The sequence below is a fragment of the Canis lupus genome, chromosome X, assembly GCF_003254725.2.
Source record: "Canis lupus dingo isolate Sandy chromosome X, ASM325472v2, whole genome shotgun sequence".
Lineage (NCBI taxonomy): Eukaryota > Metazoa > Chordata > Mammalia > Carnivora > Canidae > Canis > Canis lupus.
The window spans coordinates 123,981,276-124,007,472 of NC_064281.1; the positions used below are offsets into that span (position 1 = coordinate 123,981,276).

At 39.2% G+C, this 26,197-nt stretch overlaps 1 protein-coding gene across 1 annotated transcript; it reads right to left on the reverse strand.

The window, feature by feature from the left end:
* Positions 1-2,834: 2,834 nt before the first annotated feature.
* CLIC2 (chloride intracellular channel 2) lies at positions 2,835-25,698 on the reverse strand. Its single transcript, XM_025460507.3, has 6 exons — positions 25,178-25,698; positions 11,375-11,484; positions 11,137-11,262; positions 4,990-5,096; positions 4,158-4,339; positions 2,835-3,390 (listed from the first exon to the last, which is right to left on the reverse strand). Exons 1-6 carry the CDS (start codon positions 25,208-25,210, stop codon positions 3,229-3,231), a joined length of 720 nt encoding a protein of 239 aa, XP_025316292.1. The 5' UTR covers positions 25,211-25,698; the 3' UTR covers positions 2,835-3,228.
* Between the last annotated feature and the right edge of the window lie 499 nt (positions 25,699-26,197).

Sequence of the window (26,197 nt, forward strand, 5' to 3'; positions counted from 1 at the left end):
TAGAAGCCTTTGTTTTAGGTTTTCATTTTAATTCTAGTTAACAGAGTGTTCTGTTAGTTTCAGGTGTCTAATATAGTGATTCAACACCTCCATACATCACCTGATGTTCATCACAACTAGTGCCCTCCTTCATCCTCATCACCTCTTTCTCCCATCCCTCCCCCTCCTCCCCTCTGGTAACCATTAGTGTGCTCTCTATAAATAAGAGTCTGTTTCTTGGTTTGCCTCTTTTTCACCCTTTGATCTTTTGTTTTGCTCCTTGAATTCTGCATATGAGTGAAATCATATGGTATTTGTCTTTCTCTGACTTATGTCACCTAGCATTATACTCTCTAGCTGCCTCCATGTCATTGCAAATGGCAAGATCTTATTTTTTTTTTATCATGGCTGAGTAATATTCCTGTGCACTCTGTGTGTGTGTGTGTGTGTGTGTGTGTGTACGGCACATATTCTTTATCCATTTATCAGTTGAAGACATTGGGGCTCTTTCCATAACTTGGCTATTGTTGACAATGCTGCTATAAACATCGGGTGCATGTGTCCCCTTGAATTTGTATTTTTGTATCCTTTGGGTATATACCCAGTAGTGCAATTGCTGGATTCTAGGTAGCTCTATTTTCAACTTTCTGAGGCCCCTTCATACTGTTTTCCACAGTGGCTACAACACTTTGCTTTCTCACCAACAGTGCAAGAGGGTTCCTTTTTTTTCCATATCCTCCCCAACACGTTTCTTGTTTTTCACTTTAGCCACTCTGACATGTGTGAGGAGATATCTCATTGTAGTTTTGATTTGTATTTCCCCGATGATGAGTGATGTGGAGCATCTTTTCACGTGTGTGTCAGCCATCTGGATGGCTTCTTTGGAAAAATGTCTATTCAAGTCCTCTGCTCATTTCTTAACTGGATTATTTGTGTTTTTGGGTGTTGAGTTGTATCAGTTCTTTTTTTTATCCTTTTTTTGAAAAATTAAACTTATTTATTCATGAGAGACACAGAGAGCGAGAGAGGCAGAGACACAGGCAGAGGGAGAAGCAGGCTCCATGCAGGGAGCCTGACGCGGGACTCGATCCCGAGACCCCAGGATCACGCCCTGGGCCAAAGGCAGATGCCTAACCGCTGAGCCACCCAGGCATCCCCAGTTCTTTTTTTAAAAAGATTTTATTTATTTATTCATGAGAGACACGGAGACACAGGCAGAGGGACAAGCAGGCTTCCTGTGGAGAGCCAGATGTGGACTGGATCCCAGGACGCCGGGATCACGACCTGAGCCAAAGGCAGACACTCAGTCACTGAGCCACTCAGGTGTCCTGTATCATTTCTTTATATTTTTTGTACACTAACCTTTTATCTGATGTTTGCAAATATCTTTTCCCATTCTGAAGGCTGCCTTTTAGTTTTGTTGACTGTTTCCTTTGCTGTGCAGAAGGTTTTTATCTTGATGAAGTCCCAATAGTTAAATTTTCCTTTTGTTTTCTTTGCCTCAGGAAACATATCTAGAAAGAAGTTGCTATGGCTGATGTCAAAGAGGTTACTGCCTGCTTTCTCCTCTAGGATTTTGATGGTTTCAGGTCTCACATTTTGGCCTTTGACCCATTTTAATTTATTTTTGTATATGACGTAAAAAGCGGTCCAGTTTCATTCTTTTGCATGTGGCTGTCCAATTTTCCCAACGTTTGTTGAAGAGACTGTCTTTTTCCCATAGGATATTCTTATCAGCTTGGAAAGATTAATTGACCATGTAGTTTGTGGGCTTATTTCTGGATTTTTAAAATTTATTTTTTATTGGAGTTCAATTTGCCAACATATAGCATAACCCCCAGTGCTCATCCCATCAAGTGCCCCCCTCAGTGCCTGTCACCCAGTCACCCCCACCCCCTGCCCTCCTCCCCTTCCACCACCCCTAGTTCGTTTCCCAGAGTCAGAAGTCTCTCCTGTTCTGTCTCCCTCCCTGATATTTCCCACTCATTTTTTCTCCTTTCCCCTTTATTCCCTTTCACTATTTTTTATATTTCCCAAATGAATGAGACCATATAATGTTTGTCCTTCTCCGATTGTATTTTTGGATTTTTCATTCTGTTCCATTGACCTATGGTATCTTCTGTTTTTTTTTTAAAAGATTGTATTTATTTATGAGAGACACACACAGAGAGAGAGAGGCAGAGACCCAGGCAGAGGGAGAAGCAGGCTCCATGCAGGGAGCCCAGCACAGGACTCAATCCCGGGTCTCCAGGATCACGCCCTGGGCTGAAGGTGGCGCTAAACCGCTGAGCCTCCCGGGCTGCCCAGTATCTTCTGTTTTTGAGGCTGAACTTTGTTTCTCCTTTGAAGGACCAAGTTAAGTCCAGCTTTAGTTTCAGATCTGAGTGATTTCATTTTAACATGTAAATTTGAGTACATATAGTAATAGAACATTTTAAATTCTATACAAATCTTTGTCATTATTCTTTGAGGATAGCATGCTTATCTTTCTATGGACAGGAATAAGACCTTCTGGTCAGTCAAATTTCTTAGTTTCCTTCTTATTTCTGTGGAATAATAGGTCCAATTTACTTTGCAACTTTACCATATATTTGTTTCTGATCTTTTAAAAATTACTATTATGTTATATTTAATGAATACCTGCTTATTTAACAATATACTCTGGTCATGAAGGTCATATTCTCATCTCTGACTATGAGGCAGTCATATTTCTAGGTGTTCAATGCCATTCGAATACCCGTTGGTCTTGATCTCTTTTCAGAGCGGATTTTTAAAATTATTCTTTTAGGATTTGCCTCTCTGATATACTTACTCTTTGATTTATTACTCATATCAGAAATAAATTCACTCATGTATTAAACTAACAAAAATATAAAATTGTTTTAATGATTTAGATGGAAGTGTTTATAAAGAGCAGTTTATGAGCAATATGTCTTTTGTAACTTTGGCCATCTGTTGAGCTTACACACAACACATTGTAATAATTCAATTAAATAGCAAAAGATCTTGATGCTTTCCATGTGATTTAAGATTGCAGTGGTTATGCCATGGGAATAAAGATTAATTGAATATACAAAGAACTTTAAAATACACAGTGAGAAGATACTTTGGACTGATTAGATACAGAATACACAGCATTCTTGTCATAAGAGAGTCAGAGGAAACAGTATTTTCCATATTCTTGTTTCCAAAAGCCTTTATAATATGATAACAAGTGAAAGGAGAGCTTTTTCTACTAAAAGAGCTGTCCTAACTCTTCTGTTTAGCCACACTTGCATAGGTATTTTCAATTTCTTTGTCTTCAGGACATGTGTGGGTAAATTCTTCACGGGCATAGGCATTGTGAAGATAGCGCCAGACTCCTGAGAATTCTGCTGGAATGTCAAAGTCACGGTATTTCTTGGCAGCAACCTAAGGTTTTGGGGAAAAAAAGGAAAAAACACGTCATAGTAAAACGCATCAATGACATGCCTAGTATATAGAAACATATCTCAAAAGTCAAGATCATTAAGGACGTGTTATCTACACAAAAATAAACCTAAAGAATCTTGGACTTACTAGTTTAATGTTTTGTTTACAAATGTAGACAAAACAATATGTGTATAATCATATTTATATTTATGCTGTATTTAATTATTAATATGTTTAGAAGAAGAAAGCCCAGAAAAAGTGCAAATATTTCTCCACTAGACTAAGAGTTTGCTCAGGGTCCCAAATGTGTCTTATTTCTTCATGTATTCTGAGTGTCTGGCATAGGATCTGAGACAGAGTAAGTTCTGTTCAATAAGGATTTATTAAATCAATGACTAAACCATCATAAAATTATTACTAGGTCACATTATCATTTGCTAAGATCCAGATACTGTTCTAAGCATTTTACATGCCTTAATTAAATTTTCTCCACAATTCCATGAAATGGGTAATATTATCCTTGTTTTATAGAGAAGACAATGGAAAACACCTTCTAATTTGGGAAGAAAGAAACAAGAAGTTTTTATGATTCCCAGAGAAGATCATTACTGATTTTTCCTCTGAGGAGAAAAAAAGAGATATACACTATGCATAATGATGATGACAAAGCTATCATATAACAATCTCACACTAAACAGTCACTGTGTTTCATGCTGGCGACTCCAAAACCCCTCCCAGACCATTCAGTTAGCCCTACAAAGACTTACTTTAATAATGTTCAGTTTGGGTAACAAGCTGCAGTCAGCCAGTGTCAGCTGATCCCCATCCAAGAACAATCTTCTGGAAACTGTGAGTTCCTCGGCACTGTCTGGATCAATTTCATCCAGAAGCGGGGTGTTTAAATAGTCATCCAGACGTTTAAATTCTCTGAGCAGAGATTTTTCAAAATCTGAGATAAAGAAGTCATAGGGTTACCAATAAATATTTTGTCTTCATGACTAAATACATTCTCAATATGCTTTTCACACATGTAGACATCTCTAACCACATACACTGGCCCTTTAAAATCGAAATAGTTAACTAGAACGCTCCACTACCCACTGATAAGACAGGGTCAGATGTTGAATCAAATGATGAGTAAAAATATTTTTGGACTTTTCTTGAGGAGGTGCATTGGGAGGAGAGTCAAAGAAAGAAAAAGTCATTTATGTTATTGTTAAACACAGAAGGGGCAGAAAGTAGAATCTGAGACTAATAGCCCTCATGAATCAGAAGACAGTGGACCTATTCAGGAATGTTTGTGGGCGAGGGTAGATGCTATAGTTTCAGAAATCAGAAAGTTGGGAGGCTGAAATAGAGTCCTGCAGTTAGCTCACTCCTGGCATGTCAGTGCTCTAATTGAGCTTAGTTATTGCCCTATTGAATCTTGGCTTCTAAATTTAATAAGACCTCATGCAAAGGAATTTCAGTGGAGAGGAGAAAGAATCAGAGAGTGTATTCCCCAATATACTATGTATTCAGGAAAATCCTATTTTACCTGAGACTGTGAGTGTCAGCAAATGTGTGAGAGAAACAGAAATTTAAACAAAAGTATCTCACTCTTATTTGCTTCTTTCTGCGTATTCTTAATGTATGCAGAAAACTTGGCAAAGAGGTTACAGCCCACATCAAAGGACTCCTTGTTCTTGGGACTCAGGTGAGGATACCTTAAAAAGAAACATCACTCCACGATTATTCACACATAACAAATCAGAGACCAAGTGTCCTAGCTTACGCTCTGCTCAGAATGGAGGTTTTGGAAAATTGTGCTGGAAACCAAAGGTCCTGCAAAACTCTCATTGGAAATATGTATTTTTTCTCAATATCAGAATACTGAAGTTTCTAAAGTTTACCGGGAAACTGGTTGTGGAGAATTCAAAGCTCATTAACTTGTATGTAGAAACAATGGTTTAAATGGTGTTAGGTCACCTGTACTTGCTCCTGAAAGCCTATTTGGCAGGATATATATTGGTGGTAATACAATTTCAAAGATAAGTGATAGGAAAACATGGTTTTAAATTATTGTAACTTACATAAAAATGAAGGAATAAACAGGATAGAGAGGATGGAAAAAGGTAGCCAAGCTGGCCTCTCCTTAATACAAACTTGATTTAGCATAATGAAATCAAATGATGTAATAGTGTAATTCCTCACATTAAGAAATTGAATAAGATCATACGATCATGAATTGATGCAGGAAAAGTATTGAATGAAAATCAATTCTCATTCATTAAAAAAAAACAAACAAAAAACCCACCAGCCACTAGAAATGGTCAGGTCAAACAGTTATCTTCCTTGATTCCTTTCTGCTCTCCATCCCCATATTTGATCCATTAGCAATTCTAGCCCGCTTACCTTTCAAAATGTACCCGGGGGAAGTGGGTGGGGGGTGGGCTAGATGGGTGATGGGCATTAAGGAGGACACTGGGTGTTGTATGTAAATGACGAATCGCTGAATTCTACTCCTGAAACCAATATTGCACTGTATGTTAACTAACTAGAATTTAAATTAAAAATTTGAACAGAGGGATCCCTGGGTGGCGCAGCGGTTTGGCGCCTGCCTTTGGCCCAGGGTGTGATCCTGGAGACCCGGGATCGAATCCCACATCAGGCTCACGGTGCATGGAGCCTGCTTCTCCCTCTGCCTATGTCTCTGCCTCTCTCTCTCTCTCTCTCTGTGACTATCATAAATAAATAAAAATTTAAAAAAAATTTGAACAGAAAACCACACACAGACCCCAAAATGTACCCAGAATCTATCCATTTCTCTCCGCATCTACTGCCTCCTGCTTGGTCCAAAGCTTATACTACTGCAACAGCTTCTTGTCCCCCACACTCCTAGACTATTTTGTACTTGCTGCCAGAGCAGTCATGTTAAAAGATAAGTTGTATCATGTCTCTTCCCTACTTAGTACCCTGCAATGTCTCATCTCATCAGACTCGGACCCCAAGTCCTCGCAGTAAGCTATGAGGAATGATGTGATCTGCCCCTTTCTTACCACTCTGCTCTCATTTCCTCCCCCTCTTCCCCACTTATCTCCTTAGTGTTCTTCAAACAGGCCTGACAAGCTCCCACCCCAAAGCATTTTCACTTCATTTACCCTTAAATGGAGTGATTTTCTTCATATATGCACATGACCTGTTCCTCCTCTTCTTTCAGATCTTGTTTTAATATCCCTTCCTAAGTGAGGCCTTCCTCTACCCACCCTAACATTGCAAACTTTCTTCTGTCCTTAACACTTGCTAGTTCCCCCCTTGCTTTGTTTTTTCTTACTATTTATCATCATTTAAAGTACTTTATGTTTTGCTTTTTAATCTTGCTTATTTATTGTCTTCCTCATCTAGAATGTAAGGTCTACTAGGGCACAGTATTTTTGCCTGGTTTAATCACTGATGTGTCCAAAGTGCCTAGAACAGTATTTGACACTTACTAAATATTCAATAAATATTTGTTGAATGGTTAAACTAATTAATTAATTTCCTTAACTTGATAAAATGCACCCATCAAAAGCTTTCAGTAAGCACCATATTAAATGATGATATGTTAGTGCTATTTCCCTTAAAATGAGTACAGGATGAGATTGATCATCATCACTACTCCTCTCCAACATTGTGCTGAATGCACTAACAAATGAGACAAAAACAAACAAAAAAAAACAAACAAGAAAACAAAAAAAAAAACCCAAACATTCTAAATGATGACTTTAGAACCATTTACATTAAATTTAGGAACAAGACAGACACTCATAATTGCTTTTATAGTAGATATTGTTTTCGAGGTCCTAGCAAGTTGAGAAAGACAACATAAAGCACTAGTACAATTACTGGAAGAAAAGCAACAATATAATTGTATACTTAGAAAACCCAAGAAAATATAGGAAAAATTACTAGAATAAATGATATATTTTGGCAAGGTGGCTAATACAAATCAAACATTAAAAAATAAGTTATCTATGCTAGCAATAACCAGATAGAAATGGATATTAGAGGAATCCCTGGGGGGCTCAGCGGTTTAGCGCTTGCCTTCGGCCCAGGGTGTGATCCTGGAGTCCCGGGGTTGAGTCCCGCATCGGGCTCCCTGCGTGGAGCCTGCTTCTCCCTCTGCCTGGGTCTCTGCCTCCTCTCTCTCTCTCTCTCTCTCTCTCTCTCTCTCCTCTGTCTTTCATGAATAAATAAATAAAATCTTTAAAAAAGAAATGGATATTAGTAGCATATTCCATTTACAATAGTGATAAAAGTATTAAATATTTATTTATTGGTCTAATTTTAAAAGATTTTATTTAGTTAGTTGAGAGTGAGAGAGAGAGTGAGAGAGCATGAGTGAGGTGGAGGAGAGACAGAGGGAGAAGCAGACTCTCCACTGAGCAGAAAGCCCAACATAGGGCTGGGTCCCAGGACTCTGGGATCATGACATGAGCCGAAGGCAGGTGCTGAACTGATTGAGCCACCTGGGTGTCCCAAAAGTATTAAATATTTAGAAATAGCTTAATAGAAAAGGTATAGAACCAATATGAAAAAAAACAAGGCAAAATCTTATCAAAGAACATAAGACTGGCACTTAGGTTGATAACCTAATGTGAATCAGTGGATGAACGGGTAAAGGAGATGTGGTGCTTATATACCATGGAATATTATTAATCCATAAAAAGAAGGAAAGTCTGCCATTTGTGACATGAATGGACCTTGAGGACATTATGTTAAGTGAGATAAGTCAGACAGAGAAAGACAAATACTTTATGATCTCACTTATATGTGGAATCTAAAAAGCAAAATAATAGTCTAGAGGCACCTTGGTGGGAGGATTGCAGGGATGTTGTTTAAATGTTAAAAACTGGGATCCCTGGGTGGCGCAGCGGTTTGGCGCCTGCCTTTGGCCCAGGGCGCGATCCTGGAGACCCGGGATCGAATCCCACGTCGGGCTCCCGGTGCATGGAGCCTGCTTCTCCCTCTGCCTGTGTCTCTGCCTCTCTCTCTCTCTCTCTCTCTCTGTGAGACTATCATAATAAATAAAAATTAAAAAAAAAAAATAAATGTTAAAAACTTGCAACTAGTAGATAAATAAGCACAGCATAATGATTATACTCAACAAGACTCTATTACAGACTGCAAAGTTGCTAAGAGAAAATCTTAATTGTTCTCACCAAAAAAAAAAGAAATAATAATTATGTAATGTGATAGAGATATTCGCTTACACTACAGTGGTAATCATATTACAATATATAAATACCAGATCATGGTTGTACACCTTGAACTTACACAATGTTATATGACAATTTTATCTGAATAAAAATAAATAAAAATTTGATGGTCCCCAAACAAATACACAGATTGTGTTTCTGATGGGAATAATTTGTATCATAAAATGAAGTTTCTTCAAATAGTAATATGAATTCAGTGCAATTTCAATTAAAAACCTAATCTTTTTTTAAAAATTGAGATAAAATTCACATAACATAAAATCATCTAAGCGATTTTATTTTATTTATTTATTAATGAGAGAGAGAGAGAGAGAGGCAGAGGGAGAAGCAGGCCCCATGCAGGGAGCCTGACGAGGGACTCGATCCCAGGACTCCAGGATCACACCCTGGGCTGAAAGCAGGAGCTAAACCGCTGAGCCACCCAGGAATTCCTCTATTCTGAACTTTTTGAAGAGCCTTCATGCTGTTTTCCAGAGTGGCTCATCAGCTGACATTCCTACTAACAGTGCAATAGGGTTCCCCTTTCTCTGCATCCTGGCCAACACCTGTTGTTTCCTGTGTTGTTAATTTAGCCCCTCTGATAGGTGTGAGGGGATATCTTACTGTGGTTTTGATTTCCATTTCCCTGATGATGAGTGACATTGAACATCTTTTCATGTGTCTGGCTATCTGGATGTCTTCTTTGGAGAAATGTCTGTTCATGTCTTATGCCCATATTTAAGCTGGATTATTTGTTTTTTGGGGTGTTTGCTTTTATAACGTCTTAATTTTTTGAATAATAATCCTTTATCAGATATGTCATTTGCAAATATCTTCTCCCATTCTGTAAGTACCTTTCAGCTTTGTTGATTGTTTCCTTCACTGTGCAAAAGCATTTTATTTTGATGAAGTCCCAATAGTTTATTTTCGCTTTTGTTTCTCTTGCCTCAGGAGACATATCTAGGAAGAAGTTGCTTTGTCTGATGTCAGAGAGGTTACTGCCTGTGTCCTAGGATTTTAATTGTTTCTTGTCTCATAATTAGGTATTTCTGACAATTTTAGTATATTTTTGTCTATGGTATAAGAAAGTGGCCCAATTTGATTCTTATGCTTTTGGCTGTCCAGGTTTCCCAGCACCATGTGTTGAAGAGATCATCTTTTTCCCATTGTATATTCTTTCCTACTTTGTCAAAGATTAATTGGCTGTATAGTCGTGGGTTCATTCCTGGGCTTTCTATTGTTCTTTTTATCTATGTGTCTATTTTTTAAAGCTTTTGTTTACTTGTTCATGAGAGACAGAGAGAGGCAGAGACTAGGGAGAAGCAGGCTCCCTGTGAGAACCAATGTGGACTGGATCCCAGGATCCCAGGATCATGCCCTGAGCCGAAGGACGATACTCAACCACTGAGCCACCCAGGTGTCTCTATGTGTCTATTTTTTTTTTTGAGTTTTCAAATTTCCTTTTTTAAGATTTTCATTTAAAGTCTAGTTAGTTAACATATAGTGTAATATTGGCTTCGGGAGTAAAACTTAGTGATTCATCACTTACATGTATCATCCAGTGCTCATCATAACATGCCCTCCTTAATACCCATCATTTTGTACCAGTACCATACTGTCTTGATCACTACAGCTTTGTGAAATAGCATGAAGTCTGGAACTGTGATGCCTCCAGAAACAGACCTATAAATACAAACTGATGTCATTGGAGGAGAGGGGGTTGGGGATGGGTGAAAATGGGTGAAGGGGAGTGGGAGATATAGGCTTACAGTTATGGAATGAATAAGTCATGGAAATAAAAGGCACAGCATAAGAAATATAAAAAATACTTTGGGGGTGCCTGGGTGGCTCAATCAGATAAACATCCAACTTTTGATTTCAGCTCAGGTCATGATCTCAGGATTGTGAGATCAAGCCCTTGGTAGGACTTCATGCTGAGCACGGAGTCTACTTGGGATTCTCTCTCTCCCCTCTCTCTGCCCCTCCCCCTGCATGCATACTCTCTCTCTAAAATAAATAAGATCTCTTAAAAATACTTTGAAGTGTTACATCTAATGTCCTCGTGTCTTTGAAGTTGAAGGGGAAAGTTTATGCATAATAGATATTATATTTCTCAACTTGCAAGTTTAGAAATCATACTGAATCAAAGGCTATTTCAAAATTGAAGATCTTGTGAGGGCTCTACAATAAAATGAGTTTAAATCCTATCAGTATAAATGCCCCCAACCTTTATTATGGCTGAAATTACCTGCTTTTTCCAGGTCTCCAAATCTATATTTTGCCCTTTCCTAATATATTACCTACATCTCATAAAGTTTTAATAGATTTAAATATATTAAATAAGTAATTGTGTAGTACAGTTTTGTAGTCATGTAATCATGGGGATCTCTGCAAACATTTCTAGAAAAATAGCAAAAGAGGTTGAACAGTGAAAAAGAGATGTCTAGAAGTAAGAATCTTCAATCTGCAATATAATAGGGCAATAAAATAGATTTTCTCAAGAACAATAACATCATGTATAATGCTGTACCTTGGAGGAGCCAGTGTCTGCTCTAAAAACTCCTCAATTTTAATGAAGTCCGTTTTCAACTCCTTGTTATACACCAGGAAGGGAGGATTGGTACCTGGGGCTAAGTCCTTCAGCTCTTCAGGCTTTCTATGATTATTGAAAATAAGCAGAGTTAGGCTTCTAGATAAAGTACATGTTATACAAACATTGTATTGATGTCTACTGATTTCAATCTTCTGAATGAAACATGTCCTCTTACCTGGTCATGTCAACAGTAGTCACATTGAATTTAACTCCTTTAAGCCAGAGGATCATAAAGAGGCGTTGGCAAAAGGGACAGTTTCCAATACTCTCCCCATCACTTCCAGCCTGTTAAGATAAAGGAAGGCCTCATTCATTCATTTGCTCAAGTACATATTGAGTGCCTACTGGGAAATGAGCCAGTTGCTAGAGACAAAATTGGAAGTCCTTAATCTCATGTAGTCTACCGTCTGTGGGCAGACAGGGATAAATCAAATAAGTTTATTGTATTTTAAATGATAAGGGTAGGAGCAACTGGGTGGCTCAGTCGGTTAAGCGTCTGCCTTCAGCTCAGATCATGATCCCAGAGTCTTGGGATTGAGCCCCACATCGGGGTCCCTGCTCAGTAAGTATCTGCTTCTCCCTTTGCCCTTTGCCCTGCTCTTGTGCTCTCTCCCACTCTCTCAAATAAATAAATAAATAAAATCTTTAAAAAACTTAAGATGACAAGTGTAATGAATACATAATAATGATAGTTGATTTTATATATTACCAGAATTTATAGAACCATTTCCTATTGATGGGCATTTCAGATATTCCAAAATTTTTGCTATGCTAAATAGTTCAGCAGCAATATTTCTAGGCGTATAATTTTTTCCACTTCTGAGACTATATCTATCTTTAGAGTTAATATTCAAAATGAGAATGTTGAAAAAAGAGTAAGTGCATTTTCCATTTTGATAGATCCTGCCAAAATTCCTTCCTGAAAGGCATTTTCCTTTTTTTTTTGTATCCTTGTCCCTATTTGCCAACTCCCTTACTCCCCCAAACTGCTATCCTTCTTGATTTGAACTTTAATTATTTTTAATAAATTTATTTATTTATTTTAAATTTATTTTTATTGGTGTTCAATTTGCCAACATATAGAATAACACCCAGTGCTCATTGAAAGGCATTTTCCATATGTTTATTGCTGATTTGATTTCCTTATTTCGTTAAATGTTTGTTCATGACAATCTTACATTTTTCTCTATCAAAGTGATATTTTCCTTATTGATTTGAAAATTCCATTTGTATACTGAAGACATTAATACTTTTTTTAAGAAAGATTTTATTTATTTATTCATGAGAGACAGAGAGAGAGAGAGAGGCAGAGACCCAGGCAGAGGGAGAAGCAGGCTCCACGCAGGGAGCCCGACGTGGGACTTGATCCTGGGACCCCGGGGTCACGCCCTGGGCCGAAGGCGGCGCTAAACCGCTGAGGCACCAGGGCTGCTCAACATTAATACTTTTTGATACACGGAGATCCCTGGGTGGCGCAGCAGTTTGGCGCCTGCCTTTGGGCACCAGGAGTATACTGGGACTCTAGCTTATGTAACTTAAGTTTTTAAAAAATAGTTAATAGTTGTTTTAACACCATTCATTTAAAGATCCATATTTTGACCAGCATTACCCTGATGCCAAAACCAAAGTCACTATAGAAAAAGGAAACCACAGGCCAATGTCCCTGATGAACACAGATGCAAAAATCCTCAACAAAATGCTAGCAAATAGCATTCAATAATACATTTAAAGGACAATTCACCATAATCAAATGGGATTTATTCCAGAGATTGAAGGATGATTTAAAATTCATAAATCAATCAATGTGATACAGAATATTAACAAAAGAAAGGATAAAAACCATATGATTATCTCAATAGATGCAGAAAAACCTTTTGACAAAATACAACATCCATTCATGATAAAAACTTTCAACAAAGTTGGTTCAAAGGGAACATATGTCAACATAATAAAGGCCATATATGAAAAACCCACAGCTAATATCATACACGATGGTGAAAACTGAAAGCTTTTTCTCTAAGATCAGGAGCAAGACAGGGATGTCCACTCTCACCACTTTTATTCAACATAGTACTGGAAGTCTTAGCTACAGCAATCAAACAAGAAAAACGAAAGGCATCCAAATTGATAAAGAAGAAGTAAAAGTCTCACTATTTGTAGATGACATAAAACTCTATGTGGAAAACCCTACAGACTCCACTAAAAGACTATTAGAACTAATAAATGAATTCAGCAAAGATGCAGTATGCAAAATCAATAAACAGAGATCTGTTGCATTTCTATACACCAGTAATGTAGCAGCAGAAAGAGAAATTAAGAAAACAATCCCATTTACAACTGCATAAAAAACTCTAGCAGGGATGCCTGGGTGGCTCAGTTAGTTAAATGTCCAACTCTTGATCTCAGCTCAGGTCTTGACTTCAGGATCGTCAGTTCAAGCCCTGTGTTGGGCTCCATGCTGGGTGTGGAGCCTACTTTAAAAAATACCTGGGAGTAAATTTCACCAAGGAGGTGCATGACCTGTACTCCGAAAACTATAAGACACTGATGAAAGAAATTAAAGATGACACAAATAAATGGAAAGATATATTGTACTCCTAGATTGGCAGAGTTAATATTGTTAAAATCTGTTAAAATGTCCAATCTACAGATTCAGTGCAATCTCCATCAAATGCTGTGACAAACAATTGGAAAGTTTGCATTGAATTACAGAAAACCCTGAATAACTAAGGCAATCTTGAAAAAGAACAGAGCCACAGGTATCATGCTCCCTGATCTCAAACTACACTACAAGACTATACTAATCAAAACAGTATGGTACTGGCACAAGAATAGACATATAGATCAATGGAACAAAGTAGCCCAGGAAACAAACCCATGCTTGTATGGTCAATTAATCTATGACAAAGGAGGCAAGAATATCCAATGGGGAAAATAGTCTTTCAATAAATGGTGCTGGGAAAACTGGACAGCTACATGCAAAAGAAAGAAACTGGACCACTTTTTCCCCCCACATCATACACAAAAATAAACTCAAAATGGATTAAAAGCCTAAATGTAGGACTAAAATCATAAAATTCTTAAAGGAAAACATAGGCAGTAATCTCTTGGACATAGGCTTTAGCAACATATTTATGGCTATGTCTCCTGAGGCAAGGGAAACAGGCAAAAATAAGCCATTGGGACTACACCAAAATAAAAAGCTTTTGCAGAGCAAAGGAAACTTTGAACAAAAGAAGATGGCAACCTCTTGAATAAGAAAAGATATTTGCAAATGAAGTATCTCATTAGGGGGTAATATCTAAAATATGCTAAGAACTTATGCAGCTGAACACCAAAAATCCCAAATAATCTCATTAAAAATGAAGGCTTGAATAAACATTTCTCCCTCATAATCAGGAAAAGGCCAATCAAACCCACGATGATATATACTCTCACACAAGTCAGAATGGCTATTATCAAAAAGGTAAGAAATAACAACTGTTGCAAAAAAGGGAACCCTCATGCACCTGCAGTGGGAATGTAAATTGGTCTGAGCACTATGGAAAACAGCATGGAAGTTCCTCAAAAAATTAGAAATATGATGTAGTACATAATTCCACTACTGGGCATTTACCTAAAGAAAATGAAAACACTAATTAAAAAAGATACATGCACCCGCATGTTTATTGCAGCATTATTCACAATAACCAAAATATGGAAGCAACCCAAGTGTCTATCAATAGATGAATGGGATATTACTCAGGCATAAAGAAAGAATGAGACCCTGTCATTTGTGACAACATAAAGGGATCTAGAAGGTATTATGCTAAGTGAAATAAGTAAGACAGAGAAAGACAAATACCATATGATTTCACTTATATGTAGAATCTAAAACATAAAACAGGAAGCAAGCAAAACAACAACAACAACAACAACAACAAAACAAACAAACCCATCTCTAGATAGAGAGAACAAACTACTGGTTACCAAAGGGGAGGTAAGTGGGGGTGGGCAAAATAGACAAAGAGAATCAAGAGGTACAAACTGCCAGTTATAAAATAAATAAATAATGGAGATGAAAAATCCAGTATTGGGAATATAGTCAATAATATTGTAATAATATGTAATAGTCAATATGTTGTATACATAAAACTAATATAACAATGCATATTACCTATACTTCAATAGTAAGAAAAATCATGGTGAAAAAATAAAGATCCATCTTTTGCTCACTGATTGAAAACAACACACTTTTCTGCTTTGAAATTTTATGTATACTTGAGTTTATCTGTGGCCCCTCTATTCTTCATTCATTCATTCACTCTCCCAATAAATACTTACTGGACAAATAATCATGTTTTTAAAATAGATCAGACATTACATATAATCTATACTGTATATAACAGATATTTAAGAAGTAGTCTCTCAGCTTAACTTACTTTTATTTTTTTTTTTAATTTTTTATTTACTTATGATAGTCACAGAGAGAGAGAGAGAGAGAGAGAGGCAGAGACATAGGCAGAGGGAGAAGCAGGCTCCATGCACCGGGAGCCCGACGTGGGATTCGATCCCGGGTCTCCAGGATCACGCCCCGGGCCAAAGGCAGGCACTAAACCGCTGCGCCACCCAGGGATCCCTTAACTTACTTTTAAAATGAGGTAAGTTCTTTGAAGGAAGGATGTGCATGTCATGAGAGTGTGTAACAGAGAAACACTATATGGGTTCTGTTAGGGAAGGTTTTTCTGAGGAAATGGCATTTGAACTGAGTTCAAAGAATGAGTAAGTGTTGGGCAGCCCGGGTGGCTCAGCGGTTTGGTGCCACCTTCAGCCCAGGGCCTGATCCGGAAGACCCGGGATCGAGTCCCACATCAGGCTCCCTGCATGGAGCCTGCTTCTCCCTCTGCTTGTGTCTCTGCCTCTCTCTCTCATAAATAAATAAAATATTTAAAAAGAATAAGTGTTAAATATGTGAATAGGCACAACGAAGGTGTTCTAAACAGCAAATAGCATGTCCAAAAGCCTTGCAACATGCTTGAGCAATGGCATTATAAGGAACTGAAAGAAGGTCAATATGGCTGGGATTCAGAGGGTGAGTGAGGGCAAAGAAAAATTCAATAAATTGAGCTACGTGAAAGCTGCAATGTGGTTTTCTGTGGTTTGAAAGGAACTATTAAGAAAATGAAAAATGTTTGTATCCAAAATATATAAAATATACTAGTAAATAGCTCCTAACAACTCCATGACAAACCATCCAACTTAAAAAGGGGTAAGAGATTCAAACACTCTATGAAAGAGATGCAGATGGTAAATGACACAAAAAGATGCTCAACATCATTAGTCAACAGGAAAATGAAAATCAAAAGCACAACAAGATACCAGTACACACACATTGGCATAGCTGAAATTTAGAAGACTGACCATACCAAGTATTGCCGAGTATTCCAGGAGCAACTGGAACCGATACACCGCGGTTAAGAGTCTAAAACGGTACCAATGGTTTATAAAGAGTTTGTCAAAGTTCAAAATGTACCTAACATCTGACTCATTAATTCTAATACTAAGTATTGGCCCCAAAGAGGTAAAGACATATGCCCAGAGAAAGACTTGCACATAAACGTTTATTCATAGTAGCCAAAAACCTGGAAACAACCCGAATGTCCTCCAGTGGGTAGATAGATAAATATGGTACATCGATATAATGGAACACTTCAGCAATAAAAAAGAATGAGAGATTGATGTACATAACAATACGGGAAATCTTAAAATTATTATGCTGAGTGAAAGAAGCCAGACAAACAAAGGTACATACTGTATGATTCAATCTATAGAAAATCTTAGAAAACACAAACTGATCTATCCTGTCAGAATACAGGTCAGTGATTTCTTCGCAGGGAGTAGTGGGATATAGTGGGGAAGACTGATTACAAAGAGACACAAAGGAACTTTCTAAAGTAATAGAAATGTTCTGTATTTTGATTGGGGCAGTGGTTACATGTGTGTAAACATATGTCAAAAGACTGGGTGACGGGGGCACTGAGGGGGGCACTTGACGGATGAGCACTGGGTGTTATACTATACGTTGGCAAATCGAACTCCAATTAAAAAAATGTACAAAAAAGTGTCACTGGATTGTGCAATTAAAATAGGTACTTCAGGGATCCCTGGGTGGCACAGCGGTTTGGCGCCTGCCTTTGGCCCAGGGCGCGATCCTGGAGACCCGGGATCGAATCCCACGTCGGGCTCCCGGTGCATGGAGCCTGCTTCTCCCTCTGCCTGTGTCTCTGCCTCTCTCTCTCTCTGTGACTATCATAAATAAATAAAAAATTAAAAAAATAAAATAGGTACTTCTTATTCTATGTGAATCATACATCAATAAAGTAAATTGGAATGTAAAAATCCAAAAAGTAGAACAATCCTCCCCCCAAATAATGATGTTATGCAGGCATGGTAGAGGTTGTAGTGACAAGGTTAGGGTGTGACCATGGAAAGGGAAGAACAAGATCAGCGGAAGGGAAGCAGTCAAGGATCTGAGAGGCCAGAGTACTGGAACTTTCATCTCCGTAGATATTAAACTCACCAAGAATTTTGATAGGAATAGTGTTCGAGAGAGTGAAAATTATCCAGAAGCTAAAATTCCTCAAGAAATAGGGGAGAATGGCCTGGTGTTTGGAAGACTTTTTTTTTTCTTTTTCTGGAAGACTTATAATGAGGAAAGGTAGTGCGTGGTTTAGTCTGATTTTATGATACTCAACATGGGTATTTCTTTGGATGGGGGAAGGAGAATGGTCTGGAAAGAGGTATGTGGAGGCAAGGATACCTAATGGATATGGACCTCACTTCCAGGCTCAGTGGTGAGAAGAATGAGGAAGAAAAGGTAGCCACTTCTTGAGAGGGCTATGGCTGATACACTGTCTTCGTGAGAAATCCAGGTTTTAGACACTTCAAAATCAGCATGTCCCAAACTGAATTCCTTCCTTTTTCTTTAGTGCACTCACGGACCTACTCTTTCTTTAGGGCTCCTAATCTTGTGAATGACACTGCTATCTGCTGCGGACTGAACTGTATTCCCCCCAGATTCATATTTTGAAACCCTAACCTTCAATATGATAGTATTTGGAGGCAAAGCCTTTGAGAGGTAATTAGGTTGAGGCCACGAGGATGGGACCCTCATGATAAGATTAAGGCCTTTATAAGAAGAGACCAGGAAGCTTTCTCTCTCCTCTCCTCCCCCTTCTCTCTGCCACCCACTATGCAAGGACACTGAGCAAGCAATCACCTGTAAGCCAGGAACAGAGTGCTTACAAGAACCTGACCATGATGGCACTTTGATCTTGAACATGCAGCCTGTACAACTTTGGGAAGATAAATATCTGTTGTTTAAGCCACCGCATCGATGGCATTTCGTTATGGCAGCCTGAGCACACAAGACAGTACCTACTAAGTTGCCTAAATTAGAAAATTGACAATAAGCCTTATGCTTCACTCCCAAATTATTATTTTTTAAAAGATTCTTATTTATTTGAGAGAGAGAGAGCGAGCACGTAAGAGGGAGAGAGCATGAGGGAGGAGGAGGGGGGAGAGAGAGAGAAGCAGATACTTAGCCGACTGAGCCACCCACCCGCCCCTTCACTCCCAAATTAAATCCAACACTAATTCTTGTCCGTTTTACCTATAAATATCTCCAAATAAGTTTAGTTCTTTCATTTTCCATGGCTATTACATTATTCATTCATTTAATATTTATTTGATGCTTGCTATCTGTCCAACACTGTTACCTACTAGCTACCCAAGTCCAAGCCATGAGCATGTCTCATCTGTTGGACCTGTTTGTTTGTTTGCTTTTGCTTCAGTCTACAGAAGAAAGTAAAGGACACTTCACCCTAAAGCTGCTCTGATCCGTGATTCCTAACAATATCAAAGTCCCAGAAGCCTTGGGCATAATCCTAATTTTTTTGGCAAATTTTCCTTTCCCTGGCAATGGGTACAAGAGAGGAAATGATGGTTACGGTTGTTCTTTTGTGATGTCAGGGAGTGAAGAGCTATGGGAAGAGGCACCCAACTTTGGCAGCTGTGTTTCCTTTGTAACAGAAGTCAAACTAGGGATCCAATCAGAACTGGGCCTAGTGAGTAGAAACACCATTATGGGTGGGAGGCAGGAAGAAGAATGGAGTCTGAGAATAGATACAGCAGGAAGGGTGGATCGCCTTTGGCAAAAGGAAAGGCAAAACATTGAGATGTGGGGGAAATGCAGTCAAGTTTTACAGGAAAACCGTTTTTTCCCCCTGTTTACAATATGCTGATTTAAAGTGCCATCACAGAAAATTTTAGGATGTAAATGCTCTAGCCTCATTGATGAACTACCAACTCTTAAGTATATTTAGCTGGCAAGGACAGGATGTGGTCATTCACAAAAGCAATTTTTTCTCTGTATGTCTGTGATCTAAGTTTCTAAACATGAAAAATAATAATAGCCACCATATTTGACTTTTATTAAATGTCTACTAGTTAACAACTACAGTGCTTTACATATTTATTTATTTTTTGATCCACACAGTGAAGATGATCCCATGAGGTAGGTTCTGTTAACATTCTTGTTTTAATGAAAGACTCCTAACTCTGGGAAACAACTAGGGGTGGTGGAAGGGGAGGTGGGCGGGGGGTGGGGGTGACTGGGTGACGGGCACTGAGGGGAGCACTTGACGGGATGAGCACTGGGTGTTATGCTATATGTTGGCAAATTGAACTCCAATAAAAAATAAATTTATAAAACAAATTCTTGTTTTACAGATGAGGAAACTGAGGATCAGAGAAACTGACTTGTTAAAATACACTCAGCTAGTCAACAGCTGATGACCTATATACTCGTCTCCTGTAGCAAGTCCAGGACTGTGTACTCCAAAACCCAAACCCTTAAACAACGTTTTCTCCCATCTAATAATTTTGTTGGATTTTTAGAAATTGATCTGCTTTTATGATAGTCTTTATGATAGTTTTAAGAGGGTTTGAAATTGGTCTGAAAATTAAGAGAAAAGTATAATCTCTTATTTCTTTTCCACATAGAGAAAATATTTTCGTGTTGTTAGGGTTAGGGTATGTGCCTGTATTTTGCCATTCAGAGACCTCTCCAGAGAATAGAATCCCAGACTTCTGTTGGGGTTAGGGTTAGGGTTGGGGGTTAGGTTAGGGCTTGAGTATGTGCCTAGTATTTTGCTGTTCAAAGATATCATCAGAAGGTTAGGGTTATGGTGAGTTTTAGGGTTAGGGATTGACGTTAGGGGTTATGGGTTATGGATTAGGGTTAGGGTGTGTGCCAGGTATCCTGTCATTCAGACACCTCTTCTAAGAATACAGTTCCCGGGATTTCTCATCATTGCAGCCATCCCAAGAGCGGGCCTAGCTGGGACACTCCTCCACCGACTGGCCCCACCTCTCCCCCATCCCCAGTCAGGCTGTAAGGGGCGGGGAGATGGCCTGTCTCGTGCCTTTTTCAATTTCCATACCTGATTCCCAATCACCCATGTTGAGCTCTGGACAGCTTGGGCTCACCGGTAACTGAGGGCTCTGGTGTCCTAGGCCTGCAAGCCTGGAAGACTTTGACCTCCATAGCCCTTCCCTGTTTCTCCAGCCCCGAACTTGTACCTCCCACTAGATCCCAGGGAATGAGACAGAGATGCCAAAACCAGCCTCTTGGTTAGAAAAGAAAAGCAGCATACACACAAAATACCAGAACACCAGTCCACACTCTGCCCAGCCGCTAGTGTGCCCCACCTGCTCATCAGGCCACAGCCCCTGCACCTCACCTGCCCCGTCCACGCCTGCCAGGCCCCCAGCCACTCAGGCCAGGGCAGCCCCTGATTCCTGACCCCTGGCAGGAGGCTTCAGGACCTCCCCTCCCTGTTTCCTTTAACACCTACTGAGGACTTTCATTTAGACATGGCTTCAACCTGCAAAACTCCTCTACCAGTTTTTAGGTTATTTAAAAAAAAAGAAAAAATAGGATAAAACAAGAAAAGAGAAGTATGACAGCAGCTAGGCAGGTATGGGAAGCAGCAGGGACAGGCAGGACCGACCCCTAGCTAACTTGGCCCTCACACTTCTGCTGGGATGAGAATAAACATGGCAACCTTCTATCAAGCTGAGGCAGGGAGGGGATTTGGGGTTCTAAATACTTTTTATTTTTTTATTTTTAAAAAAGGTTTTATTTATTTATTCATGAGAGACACACACACACACAGAAAGGCAGAGACACAGGCAGAGGGAGAAGCAGGCTCCATGCAGGAAGCCAGATGTGGGACTCGATCCCAGGACTCCAGGATCACGCCCTGGGTCACAGGCAGATGCTCAACCACTGAGCCACCCAGGCGTCCCCTAAATACTCTTTAAATATATATTCAATAGATTTTTCTGTTTTTACCTGTACCTTCACACCCATTTTCAGAAATACTACCAATTCTTTTTTTTTAAGAGAGAGAGAATGAGAGAGGGAGGGAAGGAGGGAGGAGAAGGGAAGGGAGAGAGAGAAACTTAAGCAGGCTCCACACCCAGTGTTGAGCCCAACACCGGGCTCAATCTCACAACTCTGAGACCATGACCTGAACCGAAATCAAGAGTCAGAGTCAGACACTTAACCAACTGAGCCACTCAGGTGCTCCAATACTACCAATTCTTGCATGTTTACGGACATCTCTAGGAAAACTAGGCTGCTTCTCAGCTTATCTTTCTTTTTTCCTTTATTATTATCTTTAAAGATCTTATTTATTTATTCACGAGAGACACAGAGAGAGAGAGAGAGGCAGAGAACAGGCACAGGGAGAAGCAGGCTCCCTGTGGGAAGCCCCATGTGGGACTCGATCCCGGGACCCCGGGGTCACGACCTGAGCCAAAGGCAGACGCTCAAACCACTGAGCCACCGGGTGCCCTGCTTCTCAGCTTTTTAAATCCTATGTTCAGTAAGCCACTTCCTCAGATCAAGGGTTAGGGTTAGGGCATGTCCCTGGAATTTTGCAGTTCAGGAACTCACCAGAGAATCTAACTCCAGACTTCTCCTGGGCTTAGGTGTTATGGTTAGAGTATGTGCCTGGTATTTTGAAGTTCAGAGACCTCTCCAGAGTGTTACGCTTAGTGTTAGGGTTACAGTTAGGGTCAATTTTAGGGACTAGGTTTACTGGGTTAGTGGTTATGGGTTAGGGTTAGGATTTGAGTTGGGGTATGTACCTGGTATTTTCAGTTCAGAGACCTCTCCAGAGGGTTATGGTTATGGTTAGTGGTTAGGAGCTTCGGGTTAGGGGTTAGGGTTTAGGGTATGAGGTGAAATGGCTTTGACAAATTCAGAATTTTGGCTCAAATGTTCAGTTCTATAACTTTATGTAAAGATCTACTAAAACTTCATTTTAGTGTGTTTGGTAGAAAACACACAATCTGTTTAACAATGAACAACAAACCAGTAAGATAGAGTCTGCATTTAGAGAAAATAAAATGTATGTTAGAAAATATGGGCAGCCTGGGTGGCTCAGTGGTGTAGCGCCGCCTTCGGTCCAGGGTGTGATCCTAGAGACCCAGGATCGAGTCCCATGTCGGGTTCCCTGCACGGAAACCTGCTTCTCCCTCTGCCTGTATCTCTGCCTTTCTCTCTCCGTGTGTCTCTCATGGATGAATAAATACAATCTTAAAAAATACTTTGATTTTAGTTCATGGTTAAAAATCTTGCCCAAGGCATTCAGAGCTGAAAGGCAATGTTTTCACGGGCTACATTAAAACACGTAGGTAGTGTGATATGAATTCTTAATTGTAACAGGAAAATGCTTAATCTCCTATAGGTATCCCATCCGTGATATGGGGAAGAAGTTGTGGTAGGGTTTCTAGGCCACAGCCAGGGGTAGCTGAGGAAATCACAGATTCCTTTCATCTTTAGAAAGAAACTGCATGATCTATAATGAGATACCATAGATAAAGAGCAGAGCTTTTTAAACTTACTCATTAACATTTTTCATGCCTCTCAATCCTTATGCCCTACCTCTGTATCTTCTGTGAAACTTGTGGAGCTCTGCGGAACACACCTTAAAGCAAAACAGAATAAAAACCTGGACCAGATGATCCTCAACGTTCTTCTAGAAAATCTGTGATTTGTATCAATGTTATTAGATAAGCTTATATCTAAAGGATTCCATCTGATGAAATTCTGGAAAATTCACTAAAAAGAGTTTGCCAATAAGATTAAACATAACTATTTTAAAAAATTGGAATTCTAACCTTGCCATTCACTGGCTATGTGACCCTGGACAAAGTTACTTAGATACTCTTTGCTTTACTTTCTGTATCTATAATATAAGGTTAATAATAAACCTCTTAACACAATGCCTGCCATATAGTAAGTACTCAATAAACGATTAGTTATTTTAACTTGAAAGTTATTACTTAACCAAACATTTGTTCATCCAATGTATGATTCACTAACTTCTCCTGTCCAGATTAGTACCCAAATATGGGAATTCTATGAAGATTGACTTATGTAGATCAATGCCAACAACTAGTTAGGGGAGTTGGATTGGATTAAATGAGTAGTTTAGACTAAAAGAACACTTTAGTTGCCCTATGAAGAGACATTACCCGTGGTTTGAAATTGGTAGATGTGAAAAGCCAATTAGGAAATTAAGGCTAATTTATATTGTGTCTGAGCAGTCACATATTTTGCTAAAATCCAGAGATAAGAGAAGTAGCTCTTATGCCCCATACTCCAACACTTACTTGGATTATTTTGCAATGCAGGAATTCAAGGATCACTCTCCTATAGTTTGGAAAAGGCGGTTGATTATGCCCTTTGTGTATATATGTGACCAGTTGCAAATATTTTTAAATGATTGTGAAAGTCTTACTTTGGCTAACAGATGTTTAAACTAGCATTTGGTAGACATACTTTATTTTATGTCTTTGTAAGTCATCAATAGACATCTAGTTTTAGAGGCAAGTAACAAACTTTATTGCCTTTGCTTGCTTATCTAGAGATGAGAACAACAATATGACTATAATGACAAGTCTACTACCATTACTCCTACTCATGATACTACTCCTTTTAGTACTAATAATGTAAGGTGTTAGGACTAAATGAGGTAATATATGTAAATATGAGTACTACAGGTGAAGTGTTCAGAAAAAAAGCCAAACATGATATGAGAGTTTGCTATGATTATTATTATCCTGGATACTTGTAACAGTCAAGGAAAATATAGAGAAAAAATAGTCAATCTAAGCAAAGTTTAAGGAAACTGTAATTTATACTTAGAATAACTTATACAGAATTATTATTTTTCTTGATGAGTTAATTTAGAAACACATGTTCCTTGCTCCTGCCTTAGGGGTTTTCCAAAGGGCTTTTCTGAAAAGTCAAGGCATTACCAAAAACCCCAAGGCAGACTATAAAGAGGAAACGCAAAATTCTAAATGCCTCCTCCTCACACAGACTCCTCACACAGACTCCTGGCTGTTTTCTCCCATAGTGTCCATGTGACTACACTGTGATCTTCATCTATTATGGAAGAATTTTAGAAAGCTCGATCTGGGCTATGTGTGGGATTGGGGCTCTCAGCCCATACTTTCCCCATTTAGGCCTTACAAAACCCATCCCATAAAACACAGATTGCAAGAGCTAGAAAGCCCTTAAGGATCATTTTGTCAGTCTCCTACATTGTACAGATGAAGAAACAAAGGTCCAGATGGAGGGAGAGATTTGTCCAGAGTTACATAGGAAGCCACCAAGAATATAACTTGGTTGTTCTGTCTAACCAACCAGTCCAGTGCTCTTTCCACAATAGCTCTTTGCCTTTTTATACTAATGTGTTTTCTTATTATCATGTAGCAGCCAGGCATATGTCGAGTACTGAGAGGAAGAATATAATGACAAAATAATTTATCTCTAGCCCAAATATTGACGTCTTTTTAGAATCTGAGGTCCAATGTCAAGAAATAATACATATGCCGTTATTTTAGCTAGAAAACTTACCTTCACAAAAAGTTCAATTTCAGGATCTGCCATCTTTCTGTTTTTACTGCCAGTTGTCAGCCCTCTGCCTCCTGCAGAGTTCACCGTACTTGTGGACTCTTTTCTTCCACTTTTATCCAAAGGCTCAGATAAAGTTCGTGCTTTAAGAGGAGAGTCCAGCTTGTAGTAGACTGAGTCAGAGCTGGGGCCAGTCTCTCTTCTCAAGAGGTGGGGTGCAGAGAATTCTAGATGCTTGAGAGCAGCTCTCGAACTTGTTTTCCTTCTTCCTCTTGACTTAACATTTGAATCAAGGAGGAGCTGAAGGGGTGTGTGTAAACTGGCTGGCTACAAAGGTGGGGGTGTTTCCAGAAAGACTTCAATGCCATGAGTCAGCATAGGAAAAACACATACACACAAATACACACATGCAGTGCTGGCTTCTATATATCAAGCAGACCAGATGTTCTCTAGAGCCTCCCTTTGAGTCCTGGGCTGTATGCCCAGAAAATGGCCTCTTATTGCTGTTCCTGTAAACTGACAGCAGTAAAAAGCTTTTCCAGGAAAAGGGCCAGAAATGACTTGGGTTGTATCATTGAAAAGGATGTTTATCTAATGATATTGTCTAAAAGGGGGTTAAAAAAACTTCACTTCATCAAATGTCTCCACCCCCCAATTCTACTGCTCACACAGCCAAATTTCCCTTCCGGATTATAACTTTCACTTCTCTTCTATAACCAGGGAATGTTTGCTGCGTTGGTTGAGTCCAGGGGGCGTCCTTTGCTTGTCTCATCTCATTCTTACTTCTGGGAAATCTGCACTGGGACGGATCACTTCCTAGTTTTGGTATCTGTACCAGGAACCACAAGCAGTTCTGTATCTCTGCTTGTCAGCCCTGGGAGAAGCAAGGAAATATCCAAACTGACACCTGGTGTCTGCACTTTTTCTGCCAGTTGTGTTTTTTCCCTGCCAGGATGACGGTGGGGGAGCGGGCTGGATTAATAAACTTCTTTGGTGGTAAGAGGCTCTTCCCTTTTCTTTTTA

What these genes read in the sequence shown, in the direction of transcription:
- CLIC2 (XM_025460507.3), bottom strand. Translation starts at nt 25,210, where the DNA reads ATGGCAGATCCTGAAATTGAACTTTTTGTGAAG. An exon ending in GCAGAAAGAAGCAAATAAGA is followed by an intron (nt 4,340 to 4,989) that starts GTGAGATACTTT and finishes TCTTTATCTCAG; the next exon opens with ATTTTGAAAAATCTCTGCTC. An exon ending in CCAAACTGAACATTATTAAA is followed by an intron (nt 3,391 to 4,157) that starts GTAAGTCTTTGT and finishes CCAAAACCTTAG; the next exon opens with GTTGCTGCCAAGAAATACCG.